Raw genomic sequence first — 25,603 nt, forward strand, 5'->3', positions numbered from 1 at the left:
AGCCAGTTCTAAACAAACCCTCAAAGCTGCTTTCTGACTTAGATCCCTGTTTCTTTTCCTTCCTTCTCCTTAATTTTGTATGGTAATGTATCAGAAATATTGTCACATCTAATTTACAAGCTTCCCTGAGGGTTACATGATATGCAAGGATATTTGAATTACAATTCTTCTAGATTATTGAATTAGAGGAAAAGAATTTGACATGCTTAGTGCATAAGCACTTGATGTCTAGAGATATTCTTTAGGAATATCTCTATTCAATTTAGGAGACTGATTTTTTTTGTTGTGTTTTTCTTTTATTTTTAAACTATTACAACATGATTCTGATTTTGCTGCCTTTTCTTTTCCTTACTTAAATGTTTTGTGCCAAAGCTTCTTAGATTTTGTTTAATTTAAGAAAATGATTTCAGAAGATTTGAAATCCTCTTTTCTCTATTTTGTTAGTGACAAAATGGTTTATATAACAAATATGTTGAATAATAGTTCCTCCAAAATAATATCATTTTCAGAACCTTCCTAAAATGTTCATTGTGAACAACAGAAGATGATAATGGAATATGTATAGATATTCATCTTTCTGACATTCTGGAATTTTTTCTTTGGGCTGGTAAAATTTTGTAAACCTCAGTTGAATGAATGGTTAGAATAATAATGCGTACTCCTGAGAGGATAAAATGTAACATGGCCATGTCCATAAGATGACATTTTAGTAGCCCGGGGAAAATTGTTTTTTTGCATCTTTCTCAAATTTGAATCATTTAATTCTTTTGGGTGACCTTGGAGGTCACCTAATGTATCTATAGAAAATTAAAAGAAATTAGTAAGCATATTTCCCTCCCAAAGAGAGATTCTGATGGATGTTGATTTGAGTGAGTGCCCTTAAATCTCAGTGTGTCCCTTTTCACCATACACAGATATTTGAATACTTAAAATATGTAAAACCATGCTATATTCAAAGAACTATCCTTTTCCAATTAATTTTAAGTTTGATGAGAGGGATATAAGCATATAAATTAGATAAACTAAAAAGTATAAGATATTATTATAAATGTAAACAAGCTATAAATAAATTTGAAATTACTTACAAGGGATCAGTAAATCATTACTGATAACAATTAAAACAACTAACATTACTGATAACAATTAAAATTGTTATCATTATTAACAATTATCAGTGAAAGCTTATTTGCACTTGTGAATTATTTCCTACTGTGAAGAATAAATGCATTTATTTTACTAATACTTTTACCAATTCTGATTGGAGGGAACAGATAAGAAAATGGGAAAAGGAACTAAAATTTATTTTAAAACTCTTACACAACATGATTTAAATAGACTCCCTATTCTTCATTCTCCCCACAATATACTTCTCACTATTTTATAGATTAGGAAACAGAGGATCAGAGACTGAGTTGCCCAAGGCTAACAGTAAGAATATAAGATGTCTAAGTTTTGAGCTCAAATCCATTTGCTTCCAAAGCTAATAAACTTTCCTTTACGGTACATTTCCTCCTATTCTGCTATGGATTCATCCCAACCCATAGGTGAACAAAATATTCAGCAGTAATAGGTGTCATGTAGAGAATTTTGTATCAGTATCTCAATATACCGAGTTGTGAGAATGAGTGCTGAGCTATGAGACGTAATGCTAAAATGCATTTTTAGAGCTGTGACAGAGAGAGTCTTAAATACAGCTTAGGGAGTTTGCTTGTCACTATGTAACACTGGAGACAATGTTGATTGTGACACTGGGGAAGAGTGGAGTATTTGCTAGTGGCATCTAGTGGGTACAGGTCAGGCTGAATATACAGCAACATATAGGACAGCCCTCACAATAAATAATTATCTGTTCAGAAATGTCAATAGTGCTGAGGTTGAGAAACCTTAATGTAGACAATGGGAATCCATTAAGGTATTTTAAGATTTTACATATCCTTTTTTTATTATTATTTTAGAGAGAGAGAGAGAGAGAGAACAAGGAGGAGAGGAGGCAGAGGGAAAGAGAGAATCTTAAGCAGGCTCCATGTTCAGCGCAGAGCCTGACGCGGGGCTTGATGCCACAACTATGAGATCATGACCTGAGCTGGAATCAAGAGTAGGATGCTCAACTAACTGAGCCACCCAGGTGCACCTACATATGCTTTAAAAAGATTACTCTGCATCAAAGTTTAGGGAAAACTGGAGAGAGGGAGTGGCTAGAGATGAGCAAGACAATTAACGGATCTACAAAGGCATTAAGAGCAGTGACCACCAGATGAACGATAGACTGGGAGATACTGCACAGGAGAAATTAAAATTGTGATGATCAACTTATTCCTTTCTTTCTCCCTCTGAAGCCCTACTTCACATCCGTGGATCAATTCCAGGGTTTTAGCCTGAGTGAGTAGAAAGATGAGAGTACCATGAATTTAAAGATGGACTCTAAGTGGAAATTCAACACAGCTGTATGCTGGTCATTATTTTTTATGGGAAAGGTTAACTAATGTCTGTTTTTGAATGTATTTGGTTGGTGATGTCAATAAAAAATCAGAATGTCTGAGATGTCTTGTAGATATTTGGGAATACAGGTTGATTTTAAAAACGATGTTACTTAGAGCTCTAGATTTGGCAGCCCTCTAGGTACAAATGACACTAGGGTCAGGGGTGAGAAAGGAAATCCTGGCTAGAGTCAAGAAAAAAAGGGGAAGAAAGCTGAAAGCCAAACTACACTCAGAACCTCTATAATTATTTTCCAGAAAGATGAAGTTTAGGATACTAAGAGATCATGAACAGTTTTAGCCTCATTAAGGGCTGAAGCTGGATGGCCACAGACTGAAACATATATAACAGGTTGCATAGGAGGAAGTTTGGAGTTGAAGGGAAGGAGAAAGATGGAGAAATGTGAAAACCAAAGGAAGTGATAGTGTAAGAATACACCTAGTTCTCTTCTACCCACTGACAGATAGCTTAGTATATATATATTCAGAATGGATTCTAAAGGTTTATAATTGAGAAAATATAACATCAATTAAAAAAATAAACTCCTACAATTTGGTTTGTATGTCTATCACTTTCGACCTCTAAATGAAATCAGATTTTGATACATACCAAAACCATGAATTGTGCCTACCTAGTCTACTATTTCCTAGCCTAGGCTAGGAATTGGGACAAGTTCAAAAGTTGTATTGGAATGGATTTTCCTGGGCCTCCCTGAAGAATGGTTTGTGGCGGCACCTGGGTGGCTCAGTCGGTAAGTGTCCGACTTTGGCTCAGGTCATAATCTCACAGTTCATGGGTTTGAGCCCCACTTCGGGCTCTGTACTGACAGCTCAGAGCCCGGAGCCTGCTTTGGATTCTGTGTTCCTCTCTCTCTGCTCCTTCCCGACTTGTGCTCTGTCTCTCTCTCTCTTTAAAAAATAAACATTAAAAAAAATTTTTTTTTTTTTAAAGAATCGTTTGTGTATCTAGGTAGGACCTGAAGAACTGAATGTCAAAACATTTCCAGGTGATTCTGATGAATGTATTCCTCAAAATAAATTTTGAGAAACCCTGGGAATAGAACCCAGGGGATAGTTCACTCTCCTATTTCAAAGATCAGGCTTAAGCTAAATAACTTACTGAAGGTGACAGAGCTGCTGAAAGGAATTGTTGGTGTTGCGAGGAACTCCCCCAAGTTGGACACCAAAGCTTCTTCATTAGACAGCCTGAATGTCTTCCATAGTGGTAAACTGGGGATCTGATCTGTTCTAACCCATTAGTATGTGTCATCGGGGACTCACACATTGCCTTCATGGTCATTAAAGCCAATCTGTAAATAGATGCTCAGATATGTCTGAAATGTGTGATGTACCATGATAAGGTTCTGACAATATCTATGACATTTCTGGCACCCCAGTCTCATCCTCAGACCCGTCTTGGTGTGTTTTTGTAATATCTCTTTCCTTTCCTGGATAAAAGCTTTTCTCTTTGGGAACCAAATGTCACCTGGAGACAGGATAGGTCTAAAGAACAGGCTTTTGCTGCTGCTGGAAAAATTTAAAGATAACTTCTTTTCAAGGTCAAATTGTTTCACCTTACTGTCTGTTTTACCCTCTAGGAGAATATGTTGTAATGACCACTCATTTCCACCTGAAGAGAAAGATTGGCTATTTCGTTATTCAAACATACCTGCCATGCATAATGACGGTTATTCTCTCCCAAGTCTCTTTCTGGCTCAACAGAGAGTCTGTACCAGCAAGGACTGTCTTTGGTGAGTGCCGATTAACATTTGCATGCCGATTAACATGGAGGGCAAGTTATATCATATTGGTGACGTTGCTGATGGAATGAAAAAGTAATTATACATTAAAATCTGAAGTTAGCACAACAGAAAGGTTCAAAGAGTTACCATTCTCATTATGGTATGATTTTTAAAAACTTTTTTTTTTTTTCAACTTTTTTTTTTTTTTTTTTAATTTATTTTTGGGACAGAGAGAGACAGAGCATGAACGGGGGAGGGGCAGAGAGAGAGGGAGACACAGAATCAGAAACAGGCTTCAGGCTCCGAGCCATCAGCCCAGAGCCCGACGCGGGGCTCGAACTCAGGGACCGCGAGATCGTGACCTGGCTGAAGTCGGACGCTTAACCGACTGCGCCACCCAGGCGCCCCAAAAACTTTTTATCTACATAGCAAAAGTTGTTTCTAGTGCATGTAGTTAGATGGAACTAACGAACATTTGATGTGATGTTTTGGGAGAGTTGAGGAATGAAGCAAACATAAAATACATGGTGATAGATGAAAAACAAATATTAATATTGAAATCATATATTTAGAATGTATAATCATGTATCAGTGTATTTTTGGAGAATCTGAGAAAATATCAGCAGAATTACTTCCTTACATATATGAAGGCAAGGATTCTTTAGGTAGGGAGAGCTCATGAATGACCATCATCAGTATATGAATACCTCATTTTACCTCATGTGTGTGCTTCTGAAGACTTCCAAATACACTTTTGTTTTTTCCTATCAAGATGTTTTAAATGTTCTATATGTTATGAGTTAAGGAAATCTAATTGCAATATTGTTTAAATTGTAACAAACTTTTTACTTATTGGAAAAATCACCCCCTAACTTATAATTTTAGAAGCTTGTATTTCATATAAAGAGGGATTTCCTGCCTGTATTGTAGTACACTATATTAATTTTACTTTTAAGACTGATGAAAACAAAATATTCCATTACAAAAAATGAATTCATTGATTGATTCATACATTGATTCAGCGAACATTTCTTTGAAACCTACTGTGAGCTCCTACTATGTTGTAGGCATAGAATGCTACAGTGAACCAAACATAAACCGCTCCCCTTATGAAGATTATATTCTGGAGCTTAAAATTTGAGTCACATTGAAAATCATAGATAATATTTATTGAATGTTCTTATATCAGGTTATATTATATAAACCTATATTCTCTTATTTAATGCTAAAAAATTCTATGTACTGTTATTATCCCTGTGTTATAGAAGAGAAAGCTAAAGAATAAGAAATTGGGTAACCTGCCCAAGAATAGCACCTTCTGAAGCTATTAGGTGAAGGTGTCTGTAGTAAGACCCAGACTCTCTCTTCGCTGTAGAGTTGGTGCCCTTAATGACCATTCCAAACCAAAATCAATATGCTATATAGATGCAATGATGAGACATGAAATCAGGTGGTTGTGGGATTCATTTGGAAATAACAATCACATATTTATTGGTGAAATGTGAAATTATCAAGGTTTATTCTAAAACATCAACTAGGCACATGCTATATTTAAGCCTCTTCACCAGAGAATAAAAAACCTTAAGAAGCTTATAATCTAAATTGAGGATTATTCATGTGCCGAGATCCCTATGGCATCAATCTTCAATAACAGGCAAGGCATGAAAAATCTGTTATCTCATAAAAAAACAAGACTTTGCTACGAGTGCCCAGGAAAGAGTCTTTTCTTTTGAACTTAGCAAAGTGCTTCCAGGTTGGAAATGACCAAATCTTTGCTCTGAGTGTAGTCTAGGAACATAGCTGTATTAAGGTCTGGGATGGGGGCGCCTGGGTGGTTCAGTTGGTTGAGCATCTGACTCTTCGTTTCAGCTCAAGTCGTAATCTTGAAGTTTGTGGGCTCGAGCCCGGCGCCCCCACGTCGGGCTCTGTGTTGACAGTGCAGAGCCTGCTTAGGGTTCTCTCTCTCCCCCTTTTGCCACCTGCCCCCACATCTCTAAAAATAAATAAATAAACATTAAAAAAGATCCCAGATGATTCAAGCTACAGAGCACAAAAGTAGCTCATTTCAAATTCTTTCTTTAATTACCATTTGTTAATATTAACTAGTGTTGAAGCCACTTACTAGAACTGAGGATTGAACTCTTGTCAAGGTGCTTACTTCTATATGTATATTTAATTTGAGCCCTTTATTCACTGGAAATTGAAAAAAAGAGGGAGTAGAGAAAATATTTTAATATTTGTGTTTATTTTTGTAGAATGAACCCAGAAGTGCAGTGAAAAGTTATTTTTATTTATTTATTTATTTTTTTAATGCTCACTCTCCCTCCTTCTCACCCTAATAAATTCTATCCTCCTTTTTGGACATTCTCTAAAGCATTTTGGAATCTTTTATAAGTCAAAACCCTTGCTCTTCACATTTCCAACAATGTGATATCTCAGCCAACTCATGCCCTTCTGGTGAACATAACTACGTATTTGTAAACTCAGCTGTGGCAAGTATTTCTGTGTATCAAGTCATATATTTGTAACATTTTAAGTTCAATACAATCACTAGTACAATTTCTCAAGACCTTTAGCCTTTTAACATTTACTTAGTACACATGTTTCCATTGTTTTTAGTCTCAATTCAGCACATTCCTCTGTGCTGTGTCAGATGCCTGACAGGGTCACGGATATTTAAAGAAAAAATATACAAAGGAAAAAGAAAAAAAAAAGTTGTTCTTTCTAACAGGTTAGTATAAGGTTGAAGAATGCAGCAAAGCCAAAAAGCCTGTTTCATGCCTTAAGACATCATTTTGATGGTCCATGCTGTCATTTAGAGGCAGTGTGGTCCTGTAATTTTGTTGCCACATAGATCCAAGTTTTAGATCCAATCTTCATTTTTCAAAGATTCAGTTGCCTGTAAAATGAGAGTACAATTAATGTAAAATAGTGCTTTTTAAAATATTGAGAAAAATAAAATATATGCATTGTCAGATTGAGTTCTTGGAACTTTTAATAGGTGCTCAACACAGTTTTTTTTCCTTTCTCTGCCCCTGTAGCAAGTGTTGGAAGACCACACACACACACACACACACACACACACCTCTGTTTATGCTAGTCTTCACTCTTAATTTACCGATACATTTAGTTTAAGAACACCCATTCCCAAATTATTTCTGACAGTTGTCTACATGAACCAAAATTAAAAAAAAAAAAAAATGAAATTCACTGCAGCAGAGATTTACTAACAAGGACCAAAGTTGTCAATAATAATAGTCATTGGGGCACCTGGGTGGCTCAGTCGGTTAAGGATCTGGCTTCAGCTCAAGTCATGATCTAGCGGTTCATGAGTTCAAGTCCCATGTCAGGCTCTGTGCTGACAGCTCAGAGCCTGGAGCATGCTTTGGATTCTGTGTCTCCCTCTCTTGGCCCTCCCTCTACTCATGCTTTCTGTCTCTCAAAAATAAATAAGCATTAAAATTAAAAAAAAAAAAAAGTTCAGGATTGTGAGGCAGTTTTCCCAAGGTCATTCAACAATTACAGAGTTGGGATTTGAACTGGGTTGTTCAGTTCCTCAAATACTGACATTTAATTCCTTTGCTTTTAGCTCAAGTTAATATTGATATGTAAATTTAAGAACTGTTTACCGGCCAATATTTCTTAAACCATTTGTTGGTTATATAATACAGATAATTCCCCAGAACTTTCTGTAACACCTCCAAAATTTAGAGTAAGTCTACTCACTATATCTGTGACCATGTATCAAAAAAATATGATTTAATAAAAGTCTCAATGTTTCTTTTTAATCTTATCACTCCCTAACATAGTTACAAAGATCATCTACCTTAAAATTCATGGAAAACTAGGAAATATTGGATGGCTTTAAGCAGCTTAGAAAAATTAGTCACCTACCAGCTGTGTGACACTGCTGATTCTCTAAATATTAATCCAAAAGGGTAATCATAGATATGAGTTTTAGACATGAGATGACAGTATCTTCCATGGAAATAATTTACCATCTTTAAAATTCTTTTACCCATTATTACATTTAATCCTCAAGTAATCTTGTGGAAAATTGTACAGAAGTTTCTCTGATAATTTTACAATTATAGATAGTTGAGAGAATGAAATCTAAATCACCCCTTTTACAGATGTGGAGACTGAGGTCCCTACAAGTAAATTTGCCTACTTGAGGCCATAGAGCTAGTAAGTGGTAAGGTTGGGACTAGTCACTGGAAGAGGTTAGAAGTCTTTCCATCCCATGCAGCCTGAGCCACCTCTATGGGACTACTGTGAGTTTTTTAATACATTTTCAAATGGCTTAAGAGGTACGTTACAATGCTTCTGTTATAGGGTTTTGCATATAGTAGGTTGATTGTATCAATTTATTAAATGAACATTGATGGATATCATTCACATACCAACTCATAATTGTCTAAATAAGCTAAAAACAACTGGCTTGAAAACTGCTTTGAATATAGGTAGCATTAATCACTAGGAATGGATTCACAGAATCAGGCAAATGAGGCAGCATTAACAAAAAAAGGGGAAAGATTGTGGACATTTGAATCAGACAAACTTGTGTTCGTATTTTTGTCTTGCCACTTCTGAGCTGTATAACCTCAAGCAAATGACATACAACTTATTTCAGGAATTTCTTCAAAAGAGGAGCTGTTTTATTTTATTATATTAATGTTTATTTATTTATTTTTGAGAGAGTGAGTGGGGAAGGGGCAGAGAGAAAGGGAGACAGAGAATCCCAAGTAGATTCCACACTGTAAGCACAGAGCCCAATGCAGAGCTTGAAATCACGAACTGTTTGATCATGACCTGAACCAAAATCAAGAGTAGGAGGCTCAACCAACTGAGCTACCCAGGTGCCCCAAAGAGGAGCTATTTTAGAATTAGGGGGAAAATAGTATAAAAGCAGAAAAGTTAACAATGTAGCAAAATATTATCCTAAAATAATTCAATTATCTATCAATTATTGATTAACAAGAAGCTACTAGCTTCTTGGTTTATACATTTAGGATATGCAGATAGAATATTAAACAGAGATGAGGATACAACAATTTCTTGTGGATCAGAGACAATGAAGATCTATGCTTTCTGTTTGAAAGCGTTGGGGACAGTGAGACAGTATTGTTTCCTTCCCTGCCAGGACACCTTGTTCAAGGTGCCCGTTTAAGGGAATTCATGATTTTATTAACAGCTTCTCAGTAGCAGAGCAGTTTATCTCTCCAAGAGATCCCCCTCAATACTGCCATACCATGAACTATACACTACACTGGGGTTGTATTAAAACTCATTTATCCCAAACCAACATGGGATGATTAAAAAACAACAACAACAACCCACTGTATCTATGGCACTGTTGGTTACCTTTTGCACAAGTAGGTTGGCCTCCAGTGATCAAATTTTGCAGTATGAACCTACAAATTCACTTAATTTGTCTCTTTACAGGGGTAACAACTGTGCTCACCATGACAACTTTGAGTATCAGTGCCAGAAATTCTCTTCCGAAGGTGGCTTATGCAACTGCTATGGATTGGTTCATTGCAGTGTGCTATGCCTTTGTGTTCTCAGCTCTGATCGAGTTTGCCACAGTAAATTATTTCACCAAGAGAGGTTATGCATGGGATGGCAAAAGTGTGGTTCCAGAAAAGGTAAATGCTTTAAGATCCTGTGTAATGCATCACTGGTATGTCTTCTTAGCCCTGTGAGATGGCATGTTCAGACTTTGGGAAATGGCTGAAGAATGCAGAGACAGGGTGATGAGGATTCTTTGTTTCTTATATCATCAATGACTATGTGCTATGGTAATTTTGGTAGTGCTAAAGAGAGGGGTTGTTTGAGTGGGCAGATGGGCAGAGCAGAGTAGAGTAAGGAGATCATAGAGAGATGAAGGAGAACATTTCTACTCAAGTATGCTTTCCTGTGCCTTCCATCGATTTGAGAACAGCTTTAATCAACCTGACATTAGGAGCAAATAAAGCTATGCCATTATAATTTTTAGAATTTGAAAATCATAGCCTTTTGGTCGTTTTCTGAGCCTAATCACCTTGGTCATAAATATTATGACTATAATGCCTCAGTGGAATTGAGTTTGTGAGATGCATTATCTCTAATTTTCAGTAAAGCAAGGGGCAATAAATATATTTCTTTCCCCAAATTAGAGTTTTGCTTTAAGGATCATAGACAGAAATCACAGAAAAATTCTTCTTTGTAGAAAATTATCAAGTACAGCTCATTACTGTTTTTCTAAATTAGAACCTATTCTAGAGTGTATTTTAAAGCACATGAAAGGAGGATATTTCTACTTCTGTGGCTTGAAAGTAAAGTATGTCAAAATGCAGGTGAACCTTCAGATGGTAGAAAGAAGGTCAAAGTCAGAGACACAGAGATTGTAAGACATCTAGAAGTAATTTAGAAGAATTCACTCTATAGTAGTTTTCCCAAAATTCTGTTCCTCAGAGTACTAATCTCATGAGATAGTCCCTAAAAATAAAGTTGTGTGGTTGAATATACTTATATAATGGTGTATACTATATCACAGAGTCAGAATAAATTCAAGAATCTGAAAGGGTCTATAGTAAAGAAATTAATGGTGTTTTCCTCATAGCTCTACAGGTGTACTAGAAAAAGGAATGCTTTGTGGTGGAAACATCTACCGTATTTAAATGAATTTATAGTGTTACTGATTATAAGATGAGTCATTAATATATGCATATGAAAGAAAATATACCGCCAAGTAAAAGCCCTTTTAGATCTACCCCAGATGAATCAGCTGAACACCCCCATGCTCTCCTACACAGGTAAAAGCGAAGGAAGGCTCTGTGTAGAATGCATTGTGGCAGCCAACAGTACCTGAACCACACCCTCAAAATTTGCCTTCCCTTGAAACATGCTTGGCAAGTATTAAAAAAAAAATCTCTGAATTTTCAAACCAAGAACCTTGGCTCGGGTTCAGTAGAGAGAGGAGATAAGACAAAGGGATTGTGTTTACTAGTTGGAGAGAGGAATGAAAAGAGTAAAGACAGAGTAATTGTCAAATACTTTAGCCACTGATGGCTTCCATTTGTCCTAGAAAAGAAGAGCAGCCCAAAGGAGAGAGAGCCAAACATAGAGATGGGTAATCATAAGACACTACCAGTCATAAGACATAGCCCAGAGTCATAGATGTGAACAATTTTTATTTTTTATTTTATTTTTTTTTTTTTAATTTTTTTTAATGTTTATTTATTTTTGAGACAGAGAGAGTCAGAGCATGAATGGGGGAGGGGCAGAGAGAGAGGGAGACACAGAATCGGAAGCAGGCTCCAGGCTCTGAGCCATCAGCCCAGAGCCTGACGCGGGGCTCGAACTCACGAACCGTGAGATCGTGACCTGAGCTGAAGTCGGACGCTCAACCGACCGAGCCACCCAGGCGCCCCGATGTGAACAATTTTTAAATGCACATCTTAGAATCACTGGAATAGTCTACTAAAGTTCTTCAGAATTAATGATATGCAAACGTGGGTGATATGCAACTGAAGTGATGTGCAAACATTGGAAAAAATTGCTTTTCTGTCTTAATACTTTGCTGCATGAGAGCAGTGTCTTTCTGATTCTGGCTCATCAGTATTGGTTGTTAGTGATTTGTTACATGAATTTGGTCTGGAAAACATAGAATTTAGGTTGCAGCATTGGTTGAGCTCACAGGTAAGTTTATATTTATCTCTGTCTGATGCTGTATTAGGTTTCCAAGTCCTGTGTCTTAATGAAAATATTCTAATCTCTATCAGTCTATAGTCTATGTTATTCAGTATACAAATGTAGATATAGGTATAGTCATTTCTTACCTATATATATATACACAGATATATATTTATCAGCGAGTCATCTATATCTATCATCCTAAGAAGAAAGACAATATTTTCTGTAAATTATCTATGCCTCTGTAAAAATCTTCCCCAGGGATTTGACAGTTTGATTTGCTTATTATAGGGAGTGTGATCACAATGTGACCCAGGTCTCATTTTGACATTCAGAGAGGATGAATAAAATATTTTTTATATGACCAGATGAGTGTATTCTATGATCAGGAGAGTTAAATTTCAGTCTCTAACATGATATAACTTGAAAATAAAAAGAAAATTTCCATTAAGTCATCACATTATCAAGTCAACATTCAGTAGCCGGCTTAAGATCCATTCTCATATACTAAATTGCTGAAAGAAACACCAGCTTCTTAGAGAATATGGGGAGCTTAACGTTCTTAAAAATTAAAAAAAAAAATGTTAAGTGCTCTTTCCTGATAAGCCAACCAGATATTTCTCAATATGTTATTCAACTTGATGTTGCAAATAAAAGCACTTAACTTGATAAATTTTAGTATTCTAGTGCTGGAGTACTATAATAATTTGGCACTGGGAGAAATGAAATCTATTAATAATATAAACTCTCCTCCAAGAATTATTCTTGTTGCTGATTACCCATTTCAGCTTATCTAATAGGGTGTCTGTCATTCAACAAATTTTGGTTAGATTGGAACCCATTGACTCTCTTCAACATCAGAGTACATATACATTTTATCTAAAGGACATGCATGCTTGTATTCTGTAATATTAGAATTCTTATTTTTTAAGAAATGGACTATTACAAGTTCAGTTTGGCTGTTTAACTGTGTTGAAACAAACCATATCTTTTTTTTATTCTAGTACAGTGACAAAAAATGTTACATTACTTCAGGCCTACGACATAGTGATTCAGCAACTCTACACCTTAATGCTATGCTCACCACATGTGTAGCTACCATGTCACCATACAATGCCATTATCATACCATTCACTATATTCCCTATGCTGTGCGTTTATTCTCATGACTCATTCCATAACTAGAAGCCTGTATCTCCCACTCCCCTTTCCCCATTTTGCCTTCCCCCCTCTGTATTTGCCTACCCTGCTCTGTATTTGTGGGTCTGTTTCTGCTTTGTGTTTATTTATTCATTTGTTTTGGTTTTTTGGATTCCACATATAAGTGAAATCATGTGGTATTTGTCTTTCTCTGTGTAACTTACTAAACCATATCTATTTTTGACCTGTAGTCATTTTGACAGTGAAAGAGAGAATTACTTTTACTTGCCTCAGTTTTGTACAAATAATTATGGAACTTTCTGTCATTCTTCATAAAGCTTAACCAAATCTGTCTTCACTATAAAATAGGAGTACAGTTAGAGTGAGTGGCCTTACTTTTTATGATGTAATACTAGAAAAAAACAATTTCTGGGCTTTCTGTTGTTGTCTTAATGTAATGTTTACAGATTTGAAGGAGGGGAAAAGGTAGCAGAGACATCACAGGGCTGGATAATAAAGAAATTAACCTGTTAACATTAACTAGTATTTCTTGCGAAGAGCATCAGGTCTTTTGGTAGTAAAATTTTATTCTGATTCAATAATAAAAATGTGGATTATTCAGAGAACATTGAGTCTGGTTGGCTAAGTTTAGCTGTTCATCAGTATTCTCTATACCTTTTTGGAACATCAGTAACCAGACTCCACTTCTGGTTTTCTGATTCAAAATATGAGATTGTGCCCAAGATATTTGCCTTTTAAAAATGTTTAACTAGTGATTTAGTGTGCACAAAAGAATGAGAACTACTCTTCTTAACTACTGCTATCCAACAGAAACATGTGAGCCACAAATGTGAATGATGTATATAATTTAAAATTTTCTATTAGCTTTTTTCAAAAGTACAAATCAGGGAAATTAATTTTTTTTTGTTTTCTTTTTCAAGTTTTGATTTAATTTCCAGTTAGTTAACATATAGTGTAATATTAGTTTTAGGTGCAGAATTTAGTGATTTAGTAATATGCTTTTACCAATATATCCAAAATAGCATCTTTATAATGTGTAAACAATAAAAATCATTATTAAAGAGATATATTGCATTCTTTTCCTTTTTTATACTAGGCCTTCAAAATCCTGTGCGCATTTTTATACTTATACACATCTCAGAGTAGCGATGTTTCTTTTTTTTTTTTTTTAACGTTTATTTATTTTTGAGACAGAGAGAGACAGAGCATGAACGGGGGAGGGGCAGAGAGAGAGGGAGACACAGAATCTGAAACAGGCTCCAGGCTCTGAGCTGTCAGCACAGAGACCGACGCAGGGCTCGAACTCACGGAGTGCAAGATCATGACCTGAGCCGAAGTCAGCTGCTCAACCGACTGAGCCACCCAGGCGCCCCCAGAGTAGCGATGTTTCAAGTGTTCAATAGTCACAAGTGGCTAATGACAGTATATCAGACCACATAGCTGTGAACAATGATCCACTTCATTTTTTGGAAATGTCTATATGATAGAAACCCCAAGAAATGCTGCAGTTGTGCAGGTAACATTGACAAGCCGCTGACATTGAACAAGAAATTGGCTTCAAGATACCATGAATAACTGTTTTATCATTTGCCCACTTGCAACCTGGGGAGAAGGAGCAAATAGTTGTCTCAGCAACTCATCGCTGCAAAACAAACCACTTCAAAACTTAGTGACCTACAGCAACCTCCAGGCATGTGGGGCTGGGAGCAACCTGGTGGTACTTCTATTAGGATATGGGCTCACCAACATGGTTGCAGTAAACTGGAGACTCCATCAGGAGCAGAGGATCCACAATGGCCTCTCACTCGTCTGGAGCCTGACACTGGGACTGGGCTTCTCACTGTACATGGTCTCTGGTCACTCAGTTTTCTAGTCCAAGCTAATTCATGAGGCAGTAATGTTTTCAGAGGGTAAATGCTGAGGCTGCAAAGCTTCTTGAGGATAGGCTCCTAACATGGCATCACATCACTCTACCTCTTGATAGGGAAGCCTGGAAAATACTGTGTCTGCATTTTTCCCCCAGCTTTATTGAGATATGTGACACATGATATTGTGTAAGTTTGAGGTATACCATGTAGTTGATATGATTGATGATACATTCATATATTATGAAGTCATTACTACCCTACCCTACCCTACTACTGTCTCCATCCCATCACAAAGTTACCATTTCTTTTTTCTTTTTTTTTTTTGTAGTGAGAACATTTAAGACTTAGCCTTAGCAACATTCAAGTATATGATATGTATTTAGTATATCACAGTATATGATATGTATAAGTATATGTATGTCTCTAGGTATAGTCACCATCCTGTACAGTAGATGCCCAAACTTGTCAATCTTATAACTGGGCATTTGTGTCTGCATTTTTAATTTGTCTCAATAAAGCAGGTATACATTCCATTTCTTACATGTTAATCAAAGTATAGATTTTGCTCAGCAACTTATAAACTTCCTTCCCACAGTTTACTGAACAAAATGCTTTTACTCTTTCCTTCGACAGCCAAAGAAAGTGAAGGATCCTCTCATTAAGAAAAACAACACTTATGCTCCAACAGCAACCAGCTATACCCCGAATTTGGCCAGGGGTGACCCCGGCTTAGCCACGATTGCTAAAAGTGCAACCATAGAACCCAAAGAAGTCAAGCCGGAAACAAAACCACCAGAACCCAAGAAAACCTTTAACAGTGTCAGCAAAATTGACCGACTGTCAAGAATAGCCTTCCCGCTGCTATTCGGAATCTTTAACTTGGTCTACTGGGCTACATATTTAAACAGAGAGCCTCAGCTGAAAGCCCCCACCCCACATCAATAAGTCCTTCTATTCACATTCCGTTGTTCAGTCTTCTGCACTGGGAATTGCTTTCTGTTCTCAACGCGGTGATTCCCATCTGCTTTCTTGCCTCTGTCTTAAAGAATTTGAAGGTTTCCTTATTTCCATAATTCATACGAGAACAACAGACCCCTGTCCAGCAGTCCAGAGCAAAGCAGAACATACAGCTGAGAGACAGGATTCTGAGAGAGGAAGCGAGAGAGAAAAATCACGACAGAAGGAGACAGAATGAAACAGAGAGGAAAGGTGGGGAAGGAGGTCCAAGCTATGAGGGAAAGTAGAAGGAAAATAAAACTTAAGTCTGTAACTCCAGGTCATTTGTAGATATTTATTTCCAAATATTCTAAAAAAAAGATACTGTATATGTCAAAAATATTTTTATGTGGAGGTGTTTCAAAGAATACATTATAAATGTTTAATGACAACAATTTTAAAAATCTATGTCTTTATTGCACAAACTACAGTGTGCTTACATTTTGTTTTGTTTTTTGAACGGATGTATAGCTTTAACACTTTGTTTCCAAAGCTAAAGATCCCAATTTTTTTCCTCCTTTTAAAAATGGCTAGTGCATTATATTGCTGTTAAATGCTATTTTAGAATCCATGGAGATTGCATAAGCAAACGTACAGTTCCTTAAGCATTTAATCCAAAAAAGAGAAATGCTTTAAATAGGCTACTTCATCATCATCTGAGCTTTTACCACTTGCTTCGATGAGAAATCATTTTAACAGAGACATACACTCAATAAAAACTAAAAAAAAAATATTAATAAAAATGAAATAAAACAATTAAAAATATTCCCTTTGCCACCTTGTCTATATCCAGATAGCACATGGGTCCAATAATCACTTGATACTCATTATGAAGATGTTTTTAGAGAGGCAAACCTATTTTGCAAGCTCTAGAATTGTTGAATGTATTATTTTATATAACAGTACATTAAAAGCTTTAGATTGAAATTTATGATTAGTAAACAAATATAGACTATATAAACAAATTATATATGTAAATATACAGCATGAGATTGTACATTTTTTACTTTTTTAAAGTTGTGTTCTTAAAATATTGTGTAGGACTCACCGCTCTTAGCTGTTAGAATGTTGTTAAGTGCTATATGGAAATACCTTTAGAGCCTGCATTAAAAACAGAACAGCCTGTGGGAATCAGATGGAATTTAAAATATAAAGTCTACTTATGTAGAGAAAGCTTGTAATTTCGAACTATTATCTGGGATACAGTAGTAAATCAGCTGCTATCTGCTCAAGTCATGCCACATTTCCCTATTTTAGGCTCTTATAAAATAGAAAGAAAATGGAAAAGCATTAGTTGGAGCTAGAAGATCAACTGTATATTATCACTATATTTGCTGATACCAATTATTTCAATAAGTGTTGTACCATATGTAGCATTAAATATAAAAATACATGAAAGAATGTACAGGAAATAGCTTTTATTGAGTAACATTATTACATTTCATTTATACTGTAGCAATATATTTGTAGGTATACTATGTAAGGGCTTTAACTATAGGAGGTCCATTAATACTCCCTATAAAAATTCTGGTCTGTTTCATTACTTCCCAGAAGTTTTAGAGATGAATATTTATGCAGAAGGTATTTTTGAAGTCTCCTTTTGTCTAACAGAATTTCAGAGATGTTTAAAATTAGCATCCAGAATCCACAGGTCATAGTCTAACCACACTTAAAATGCTACGACATATAAACCTATCAGCATAATTGCCAAATAAGTCCATTGGGATCCATATCCAACTTTTGAGCAATGTTTCTTTCAAAAAGCTGCTATCCAATGATGTAGGAAAAAACACAGTTTGTGTTTTCCTAAGCAAACTCTGGTTTTCTTTTTAAATGTGCTTTATTGTTTGATTTGGTCCTGCCGAAATTCAATGAGCTAGGCCAATAAAGACTGAACCAAGGACGTTTCATCCTCTGGTATCATGTGTAGATATCATGTATAGAAAATAAAAAATATATATATATATATATATATGGCTCTAACATCCGTGTTGCTGTTTATATCTGTTATTTTTCGGCGTTAATGTGTTTATTAAGAGCATTTTATCTTCCAGACTCCTCACGCCTAACATTTGGTCTGTATTTTACTCATTAGATGTGAATATTTCTTATTAGTCTGCTTTCTGCTATGCAATGATTGCATTTCTATCATTTCTTAGTTTGTTAGTGTGTGTGGATAGTATTCTATTGTATAAATTGACTGCACAATTTATCAAAGATAAATTATTCTATGTAGCTTTTCTACAGTGCTTTGCTAAACCATGTAATACTAGTTAAGTCTTCCTTGAAAATAAAGATACACTCTTATAGAGGACAGTTCCTGTTTATTCCCAGGAACATTTTTTAAAAGATGACGCTGAATGTTTATTGCACCTCAGTGCAGTGAAGTGGCAATAAAACCTAACATGAATCGAGGTTGTTTATGGCAGATGCATGTATTGCTTTACAGAGTTTAGCAAAAGCTCTTAATTTTATGTCATACTGTATTCTATTATAACAATAAAGCTAACATTATTCAATAACAAAATGGAATGCTTGACTCTCTTTTCATATTATCAATAGGACCTACCAATGACTCGTTTTAAACATTTTCACATAGGACACCTAAAAGTGCCAAGTGCTAGCAAGAATCTCGGGTACAGAGAAGAATTTTGAACATGTATAAATAGTATGACTCTAAACTGTGGTTTTAATTGAATCACTTTTACAAAGAGGAGTTATGAAACACCCGGTATCTGATGCTGCCAGTAGCACGTCAACTTAAAATTTATAAAACATAAATAGAACAGAATCAAAACGCTGAACTGATAATGCAGTATCGACTGTCAATACAGCACATTTGTTTTCTGATCTACTTCGTAGAGACTGGTTTCATTTTTGGAGGGAGGAATCTGAGCACTGTATTTTAAGTCTCCCCTGGAGCTATAACATTCCTCAATGTTTCTATAACCACAAAGTCAGATTAAAGTACAAAATACTTATAACTACTTGAAAGACAATAGAAAAATTATTTCAGTGTAAGGCATAAAACTGTGCTTGGCTTCCACAGATAAGACTGTGTGAGGCACAATCTTTCTGTGTCAGATGGTGGCCAGGCAAAAACAAAATAAATTGTATTTTTACAAATAATCTTCCTATAAAATGATTCAGGGTTTAGCAAAATTAATCATTTAAAAATCCTCCAAATTACTTATTCAATCCAAATATACTAGGAAAATTATTACATTCATTGATTTATTGGCTCTCACAAAAATGAATGTAGTGAATGATGATAATTTTGGCTATCAAAATATATGCATGTCAGGGCTCACCATAATAATTATCTAAGGTATCAAAATAAGAATGAATTTGGCATGGTAGTTGGCCATCTGTTTGAATTTCATTATATCTGTTTGTTAATACCTTCTGTTGGAGTTTTCTAAAATCTATCCAACTCTGATGACCAACAAGAACAATCATCTGACTCATTACATTATAACCACATTTCAGTCAAATAAACTCCAAATATTAATTTAATTAAACTAAGTTCTCTAACATTTGCTGCATCTCTAACCTGTGTTAAGTATTGTGCTACATGATAGGATGGAGACATCAATATTTCATGGCCTTTTTCCTTTAGGAAATCGAAATTATGATAGGGGAGGAAGAGAATCAGGCGAAAATAATAATATAAATACTGTAAGAAAAGTAGAGGAAGCTAAGAGACAAACGGCAGGGCTAATTTGGCACTCTTCATAAGGTACATAGTTTTATCTAGAGGAACTAATAATATCCAAGATAAAACTTAAAATGTCAGAGGAATTGAAGTGGTCCTGGACAGTTTGTCAGTGGACTGGGGGTATAATGCCAACACTATGCGTTGTTAGCCATTTAACCACCATCTAACATTTGAGACCTCTTACAAACCTTCAGAAACTGTGGTAGGTACTGAGATTACAGAAATGAAGATGACTGTGTGATCTTGGAAAGTTCATAATTCATAGAGAATCCAAGGGAACCCAAAGTTACAACACTTTAAACAAGATGTACATCTACCAATAAATGTACAAGGTATGGGGCATTTATACTCAGGAAATGGTATGAGGGAAGGCTTCAAATAAATGTGTTAGCTGAGCTAGTTTTTAAAAGATGATTCAATATTTATCAGGTGCTCTATTGCTGAGGATGGCCGATGGTGATGAGGGGCAGGCCTTTCATTCAAAGATGGTAGTAACACATTAAAACTTAACTCAGAGAGTTACAAAGTCTATTGCCAGGGAACTAACACATATGAGTGAAGTAGACCAAATATGACACTAAAGGAAGCACCAGGTACCGTGAGAAACAGACCCCATTCCCAGTGTATTTAGCCTCAGCCCCAGTTATTTTGTGCCATGTGGAGAAAGAGTCCATGTATTGTAACATTACTCCAATGTTACAAAAAAACATTCAGTACTGAAATTCTTTTTAACTCTAATTTTGAAACTACTACATTTATTAAATATATGAGCCAGTTGAATTTGGCTAATTCAACTGATCTCTGTTTTTCAGAAAATCTATGCAGATTCATGCATTCATTTGGTGGTCATTAATTGAACAGCCTATACTATGTTTGGTGTGAGAATTATTTCACAAAGGGCAGGTGATCCTCCTCATTATTAGTGAGCAAGCTTTAAAACTATATTTGAAAGAATACTAACTACCTACATCTTCTGAAGTCATATTGTTTTTCAACAAAATATTTGTGGTGTAAAGAGAAATCGATATCTTCATGGGGCTGAAAAACAGTAAGGTTCTTTTTGGTTTTCGTTGGTAATTTACCTTTCTCTATAATGTAGCAAATTTTATTATGGAAGGTATGATTTCTTCATTAATAGTTCATCAAAGTATAATCCTGGATATTATTTTCTTTGATTCTTACCATAAACAGTGTAGTTATAAAAAAAGAAATTCATACAGGTCTGTTGATTTGCCTAAAACACTGTGTAAGTAATATTGCCTTCATTATAAAGCTGATACTTTCAAAACTCATCTTTTAAAAACACATTTACACTGGATCTCCTTGACTAAAGGTCTGTTTGAAAAATTAATATCTTATAATATATTACAAACACCATGAATAGTCATTTCATATCAAAAGGAAAGGTAATTTTAGGTAAGCTAGATATGATTAGGGTGGCTCATATTGGACACTTTGGAATCCATCATGGCATAAAGAGCCATTGAAATTAGAGACCTCACGTTAAAGATTGACATGGCCCATTGGGCAGTTCCTGCTGAGCCTTATTTATGCAAGAAACAAGAATAATAATAATTAATGTGAACATTGCTAGAATAGCTGAGGAAGGACCCAAGCAAATCAACTTTCCCAAGACAAATGAAACTTGCCAGGTTTTCTAAAACAATAATTTCAGAATTCTAGACATCAACCAAAGTCACACAACAAAGTAAGGAATATTTAATCAAGACATAAACAAAAGCATAATAGGGCTGAAACTTTTTTAAGAGCGTGTATAATGCCATGTTTTAACCCAGAATTATACTCATGATCTCTTTGTCTACATTTCTGCAATAATGCTACCAGAGAAGGACAAGCTGGTTAATAAACACCTTCCCACCTGCAGAGGTTCTCACTTAATATAGGGCAAAGCATGCAAAAGTTCTAAACCCATGGATACTGTTAAAAACAGTAGCAATATTATAAGCAAATGGGTAAGAAGACTAATACTGAAGGTAGCCAGAAGTTACAATCCTGGTTAAAGAAAACAAAAGACTGGAAGAAGAACCAGAAATGGAAATTTAATGGGAAGATGAGGATAATAAGGCATCCACAGTGAGCTGACTTCAAAGCAATATAATCAGTGTGTTTGAAGAATAAAAAGCTATGTTCATGTAATAAAATTGTTACGAAAATGATACATTACGTAGAGAATCTCAATGAAGAGATGGAAATCATTAAAAAGGTAAATCTAAAAGGAAAATCTAGACTTGGAAATAGGAATAGCGGGAGTGGTACAGTTACCAGAGGAGCTCAAAAACAAATCTGAGCTATTATTTTATTATTTGCATGTGGTACCCATATTATAGCCTGTGTTTATGGGTTCATTGGTTTTAGTCCAGAAACTAAAGTACTAGACTAGTTTCTGTTACTCCAGAAACTAAAGTAACAATACCTGGGGGTAAGGAAGGAGGAAACACTGAGCATTTAAACAATAAAGCATAGGTTTACCAGGGAAAGAATATACATTTTACTGTAAATGAGAAGGACTTCAAAATTTTATTGAAATAAATCTTAGAGATTTTTGTCTCAGGTGTAAAACTGCTAACTATAATAAATTCCACCTATACATGGAAAAGTCAGTACAAGTAAAATGAAGAAATAAAATTCAATGAACCTGTTAAAATAAAGGGTTTTTTTCTCAATAATAAAATTCAAGTATTTTTGAAAATTAAATTACTTTGTCCTTTAAAGAGAAAACTCAATTTCAGACATTATAAATGAGATGATATTATCTTCTCTTCGTTGTAGTACAGCTGTTTGTAGATCATTCAGTAACATTTGCTCCTGCTGTTTGTAGCTGTCTCCACTTCCCCATTAGCTATAGTTTTCAACTAAGAGCAGGGAAATGTCTGTGGCTATTATAATTACTATAAATTTTTATAATCTTGAAAGATGAAGTATAATTTACCCTCAGAATGATCTAGTTTTAGAGGGTGGCAAATGTGCACACAACGACACACTGCCTAGATATTCCCAACACTCAAGTTTGTGAAACCACATTGCTGAATATAATTAGAAATTTCTGGCATCACAATAATCTCAGGGTGAGGGGTTGAATGAGGGTCTCTTCAAAATATTGTTGAGCACTTCTCTTTAAAAAAATTTATTCAAGTACTTGGGGCATGTGGGTGGCTCAGTTGGTTAAGCATCAGACTCTTGACTTCAGCTCAAGTCATGATCTCCCTGTTGGTGACATTGAGCCCTGAATCGGGCTCTGTGCTGACAGTGTGGAACCTGCTTAGGACTCTCTCCTTCTCTCTCTCTCTCTCTCTTTCTCTCTCTGTCCCTCCCCCCATTCTTTCTCTACCAAAATAGATAAATAAACATTAAAAAAAGTTACTCAAGTACTAAAAGGTTAAACATTTGAATTTGGTTTTATTAAAATTGGTCACTCTCTGTTCTTCAGCAGTCCTATTTCTGCACAGATTACCACTGGGAGTTGATGAGTTGACATGTGGAAACTGAATCCACATATTTGGAGGTCAGCTGTCCACATAAGTTCTGCTTCTTCCCTTCATAGCCACTGCAAAAATAGAAGAAACAGAAATAATATACCAAAACTGTTTTTAAATTCAAGCATTAGGTAGTAGCCAGTAAAGAAGTACTCTCAGGAGCATGCTTTATTCAAAAACAATTTCCTTGAGTAAGGGGGATTATTTAAAGGTAAGATTAAAGTGCTATGTGGCCCAAAGAAGAGATACTTTCTTTTCAACAAGTTTTGGCCAGTGCCCCAAGTAAAAGTTAAATCTTGATGTTTGATCATATCTGTATATTCATCTTTGAGAGACAGAGAGAGAGAGAGTTTGAATGGGTAAAGGGCAGAGAGAGAGGGAGACACAGAATCTGAAGTAGGCTCCAGATTCTGAGCTGTCAGCACAGAGCCCAATGTGGGGCTTGAACCCATGAACTGTGAGATCATGACCTGAGCCGAAGTTGGATGCTTAACTGACTGAGCCACCCAGGCACTGCCAAAATATGGAGGTCTTAATGAATAAGCTCCCTATTGAAGGCAGATTCAAGACTAGAGTACGCATTTCTTTTTGTTTGTTTGTTTGTTTACTTTTCTTTAATGTTTATTTTTGAGAGAGAGAGAGACAGAGCATGATCAGGGGAGGGGCAGAGAGAGAGGAAGACACAGAATCTGAAGTAGGCTCCAGATTCTGAGCTGTCAACACAGAGCCCAAGGTGGGGCTCGAACCCATGAACTGTGAGATCATGACCTGAGCCGAAGTTGGATGCTCAACCAACTGAACCACCAAAGTGCCCCTACATTTCTTGAATTCTAATAAGAAAACAAAAATATAAACTTGTTCTTCTGTGTTGGACTTTCCACTGCACTACTGTCTTAATCTTTACCTATTACACTTTAAGAGAAGAGAGATATTTAACTGAAATCATACCAAAAGAATGTTTAGTCCAATCAAGATTTTGAATGCTATGGGTATTCAGAGAAACTCATCATTAAGCAGGTACGTGTCTGGAGTTGTTATGTGACAGGAACTGCTCTCTTTACACACTGGGTCACAAGTGTTCCCCCAGAACACTTCTGCTTTAACAGAAGTGCATGGCATGCACAGTAATAGAGTAAAGAGGATTTTATATGAACATATATGAGGGGAACTGTAATGAGTTGAATGATGAACTCAAAAAAGATATAGCTACGTCCTAATCCCTGGAACCTGTGAGTATGACCTTATTTGGAAAAAGGATTTTTGCAGATGTAATTAAGTTAAGGATCTCAAGATGAGGTCATTCTGGATTATCTGGTCCTAGATTCAATTATTTATAGTCTTAATTTTTTTATTGTTTATTTATTTTTGAGAGAGAGATAGAGAACGAGCAGGGAGGGACAGAGAGAGAGGGAGATACAGAATCTGAAGCAGGATCCAGGCTTGAGCTGTCAGTACAGAGCCTGATGTCGGTCTCGAACTCGCAAACTGGGAGATCATGACCTGAGTCAGTCAGATGCTTAACCTATTGAGCCACCCAGGAGACCCAAAGGAACATCTTTTTAAATATTTAATTTATTTTTTTATTTTACATTCAAGTTAGTTAGCATATAGTGCAAAAATGATTTCAGGAGTAGATTCCTTAATGCCCCTTACCCATTTAGCCCATCCCCCCTTCCAGAACTCCTCCTGTGACCCTCTGTTTGTTCTCCATATTTAAGAGTCCCTTATGTTTTTGTACACCTCCCTGTTTTTATATTATTTTTGCTTCCCTTCCCTTATGTTCAACTGTTTTGTATCTTAAAGTCCTCATACGAGTGAAGTCATGATATTTATCTTTCTTTGACTGACTAAATTTGCTTAGCATAATTAACCCTCTAGTTCCATCCACATAGTTGCAAATGGCAAGATTTCATTCTTTTTGGATTGCCAAGTAATACTCCATTGTATATATATATCACATCTTCTTTATCTATTCATCCATTGATGGACATTTGGGCTCTTTCCATTCTTTGGCTATTGTTGATAGTGCTGCTATAAACATTGGGGTGCATGTGCCCCTTTGAAACAGCATACCTGTATCCCTTGGATAAATACCTAGTAGTGCAATTGCTGGGTTGTAGGATAGTTCTATTTTTAATTTTTTGGGGAACTTCCATACTGTTTTCCAGAGTGGCTGCAGCAGCTTGCATTTCTACCAGCAGTGCAAAAGAGATCCTCTTTCTTCCTTCTTGCTGATTTGGATGCATTTTATTTCTTTGTGTTGTCTGATTGCTGAGGCTAGGATTTCTAATACTGTGTTGAATAACAGTGGCAGGAATGGACATCTCTGTCATGTTTGTGACTTTAGGGGGAAAGCTCTCAGTTTTTCTCTGTTGAGGAAGATAATATCATTGGTTCTTTCATATATGGCTTTTATGATATCGAGGTATGATCCTTCTATTCCTACTTTCTTTTTTTAAATTTTTTAAAAC

At 35.8% G+C, this 25,603-nt stretch overlaps 1 protein-coding gene across 1 annotated transcript in view; it reads left to right on the plus strand.

Moving 5' to 3' along the window:
* The window catches only part of GABRA1 (gamma-aminobutyric acid type A receptor subunit alpha1), a 61,197-nt gene extending 42,750 nt beyond the window's left edge, over positions 1 to 18,447 (plus strand). Inside the window, exons 8-10 of the mRNA XM_060634937.3 lie at positions 4,076 to 4,228; positions 9,665 to 9,867; positions 15,558 to 18,447. Of these exons, the coding sequence (XP_060490920.1) occupies positions 4,076 to 4,228; positions 9,665 to 9,867; positions 15,558 to 15,869 (668 nt within the window). The 3' untranslated portion in view covers positions 15,870 to 18,447. The remainder of the gene's footprint in view (positions 1 to 4,075; positions 4,229 to 9,664; positions 9,868 to 15,557) is intronic.
* The last annotated feature ends 7,156 nt before the right edge of the window (positions 18,448 to 25,603 follow it).

Source organism: Panthera onca, chromosome A1 (assembly GCF_046562875.1).
Source record: "Panthera onca isolate mPanOnc1 chromosome A1, mPanOnc1 haplotype 2, whole genome shotgun sequence".
Lineage (NCBI taxonomy): Eukaryota > Metazoa > Chordata > Mammalia > Carnivora > Felidae > Panthera > Panthera onca.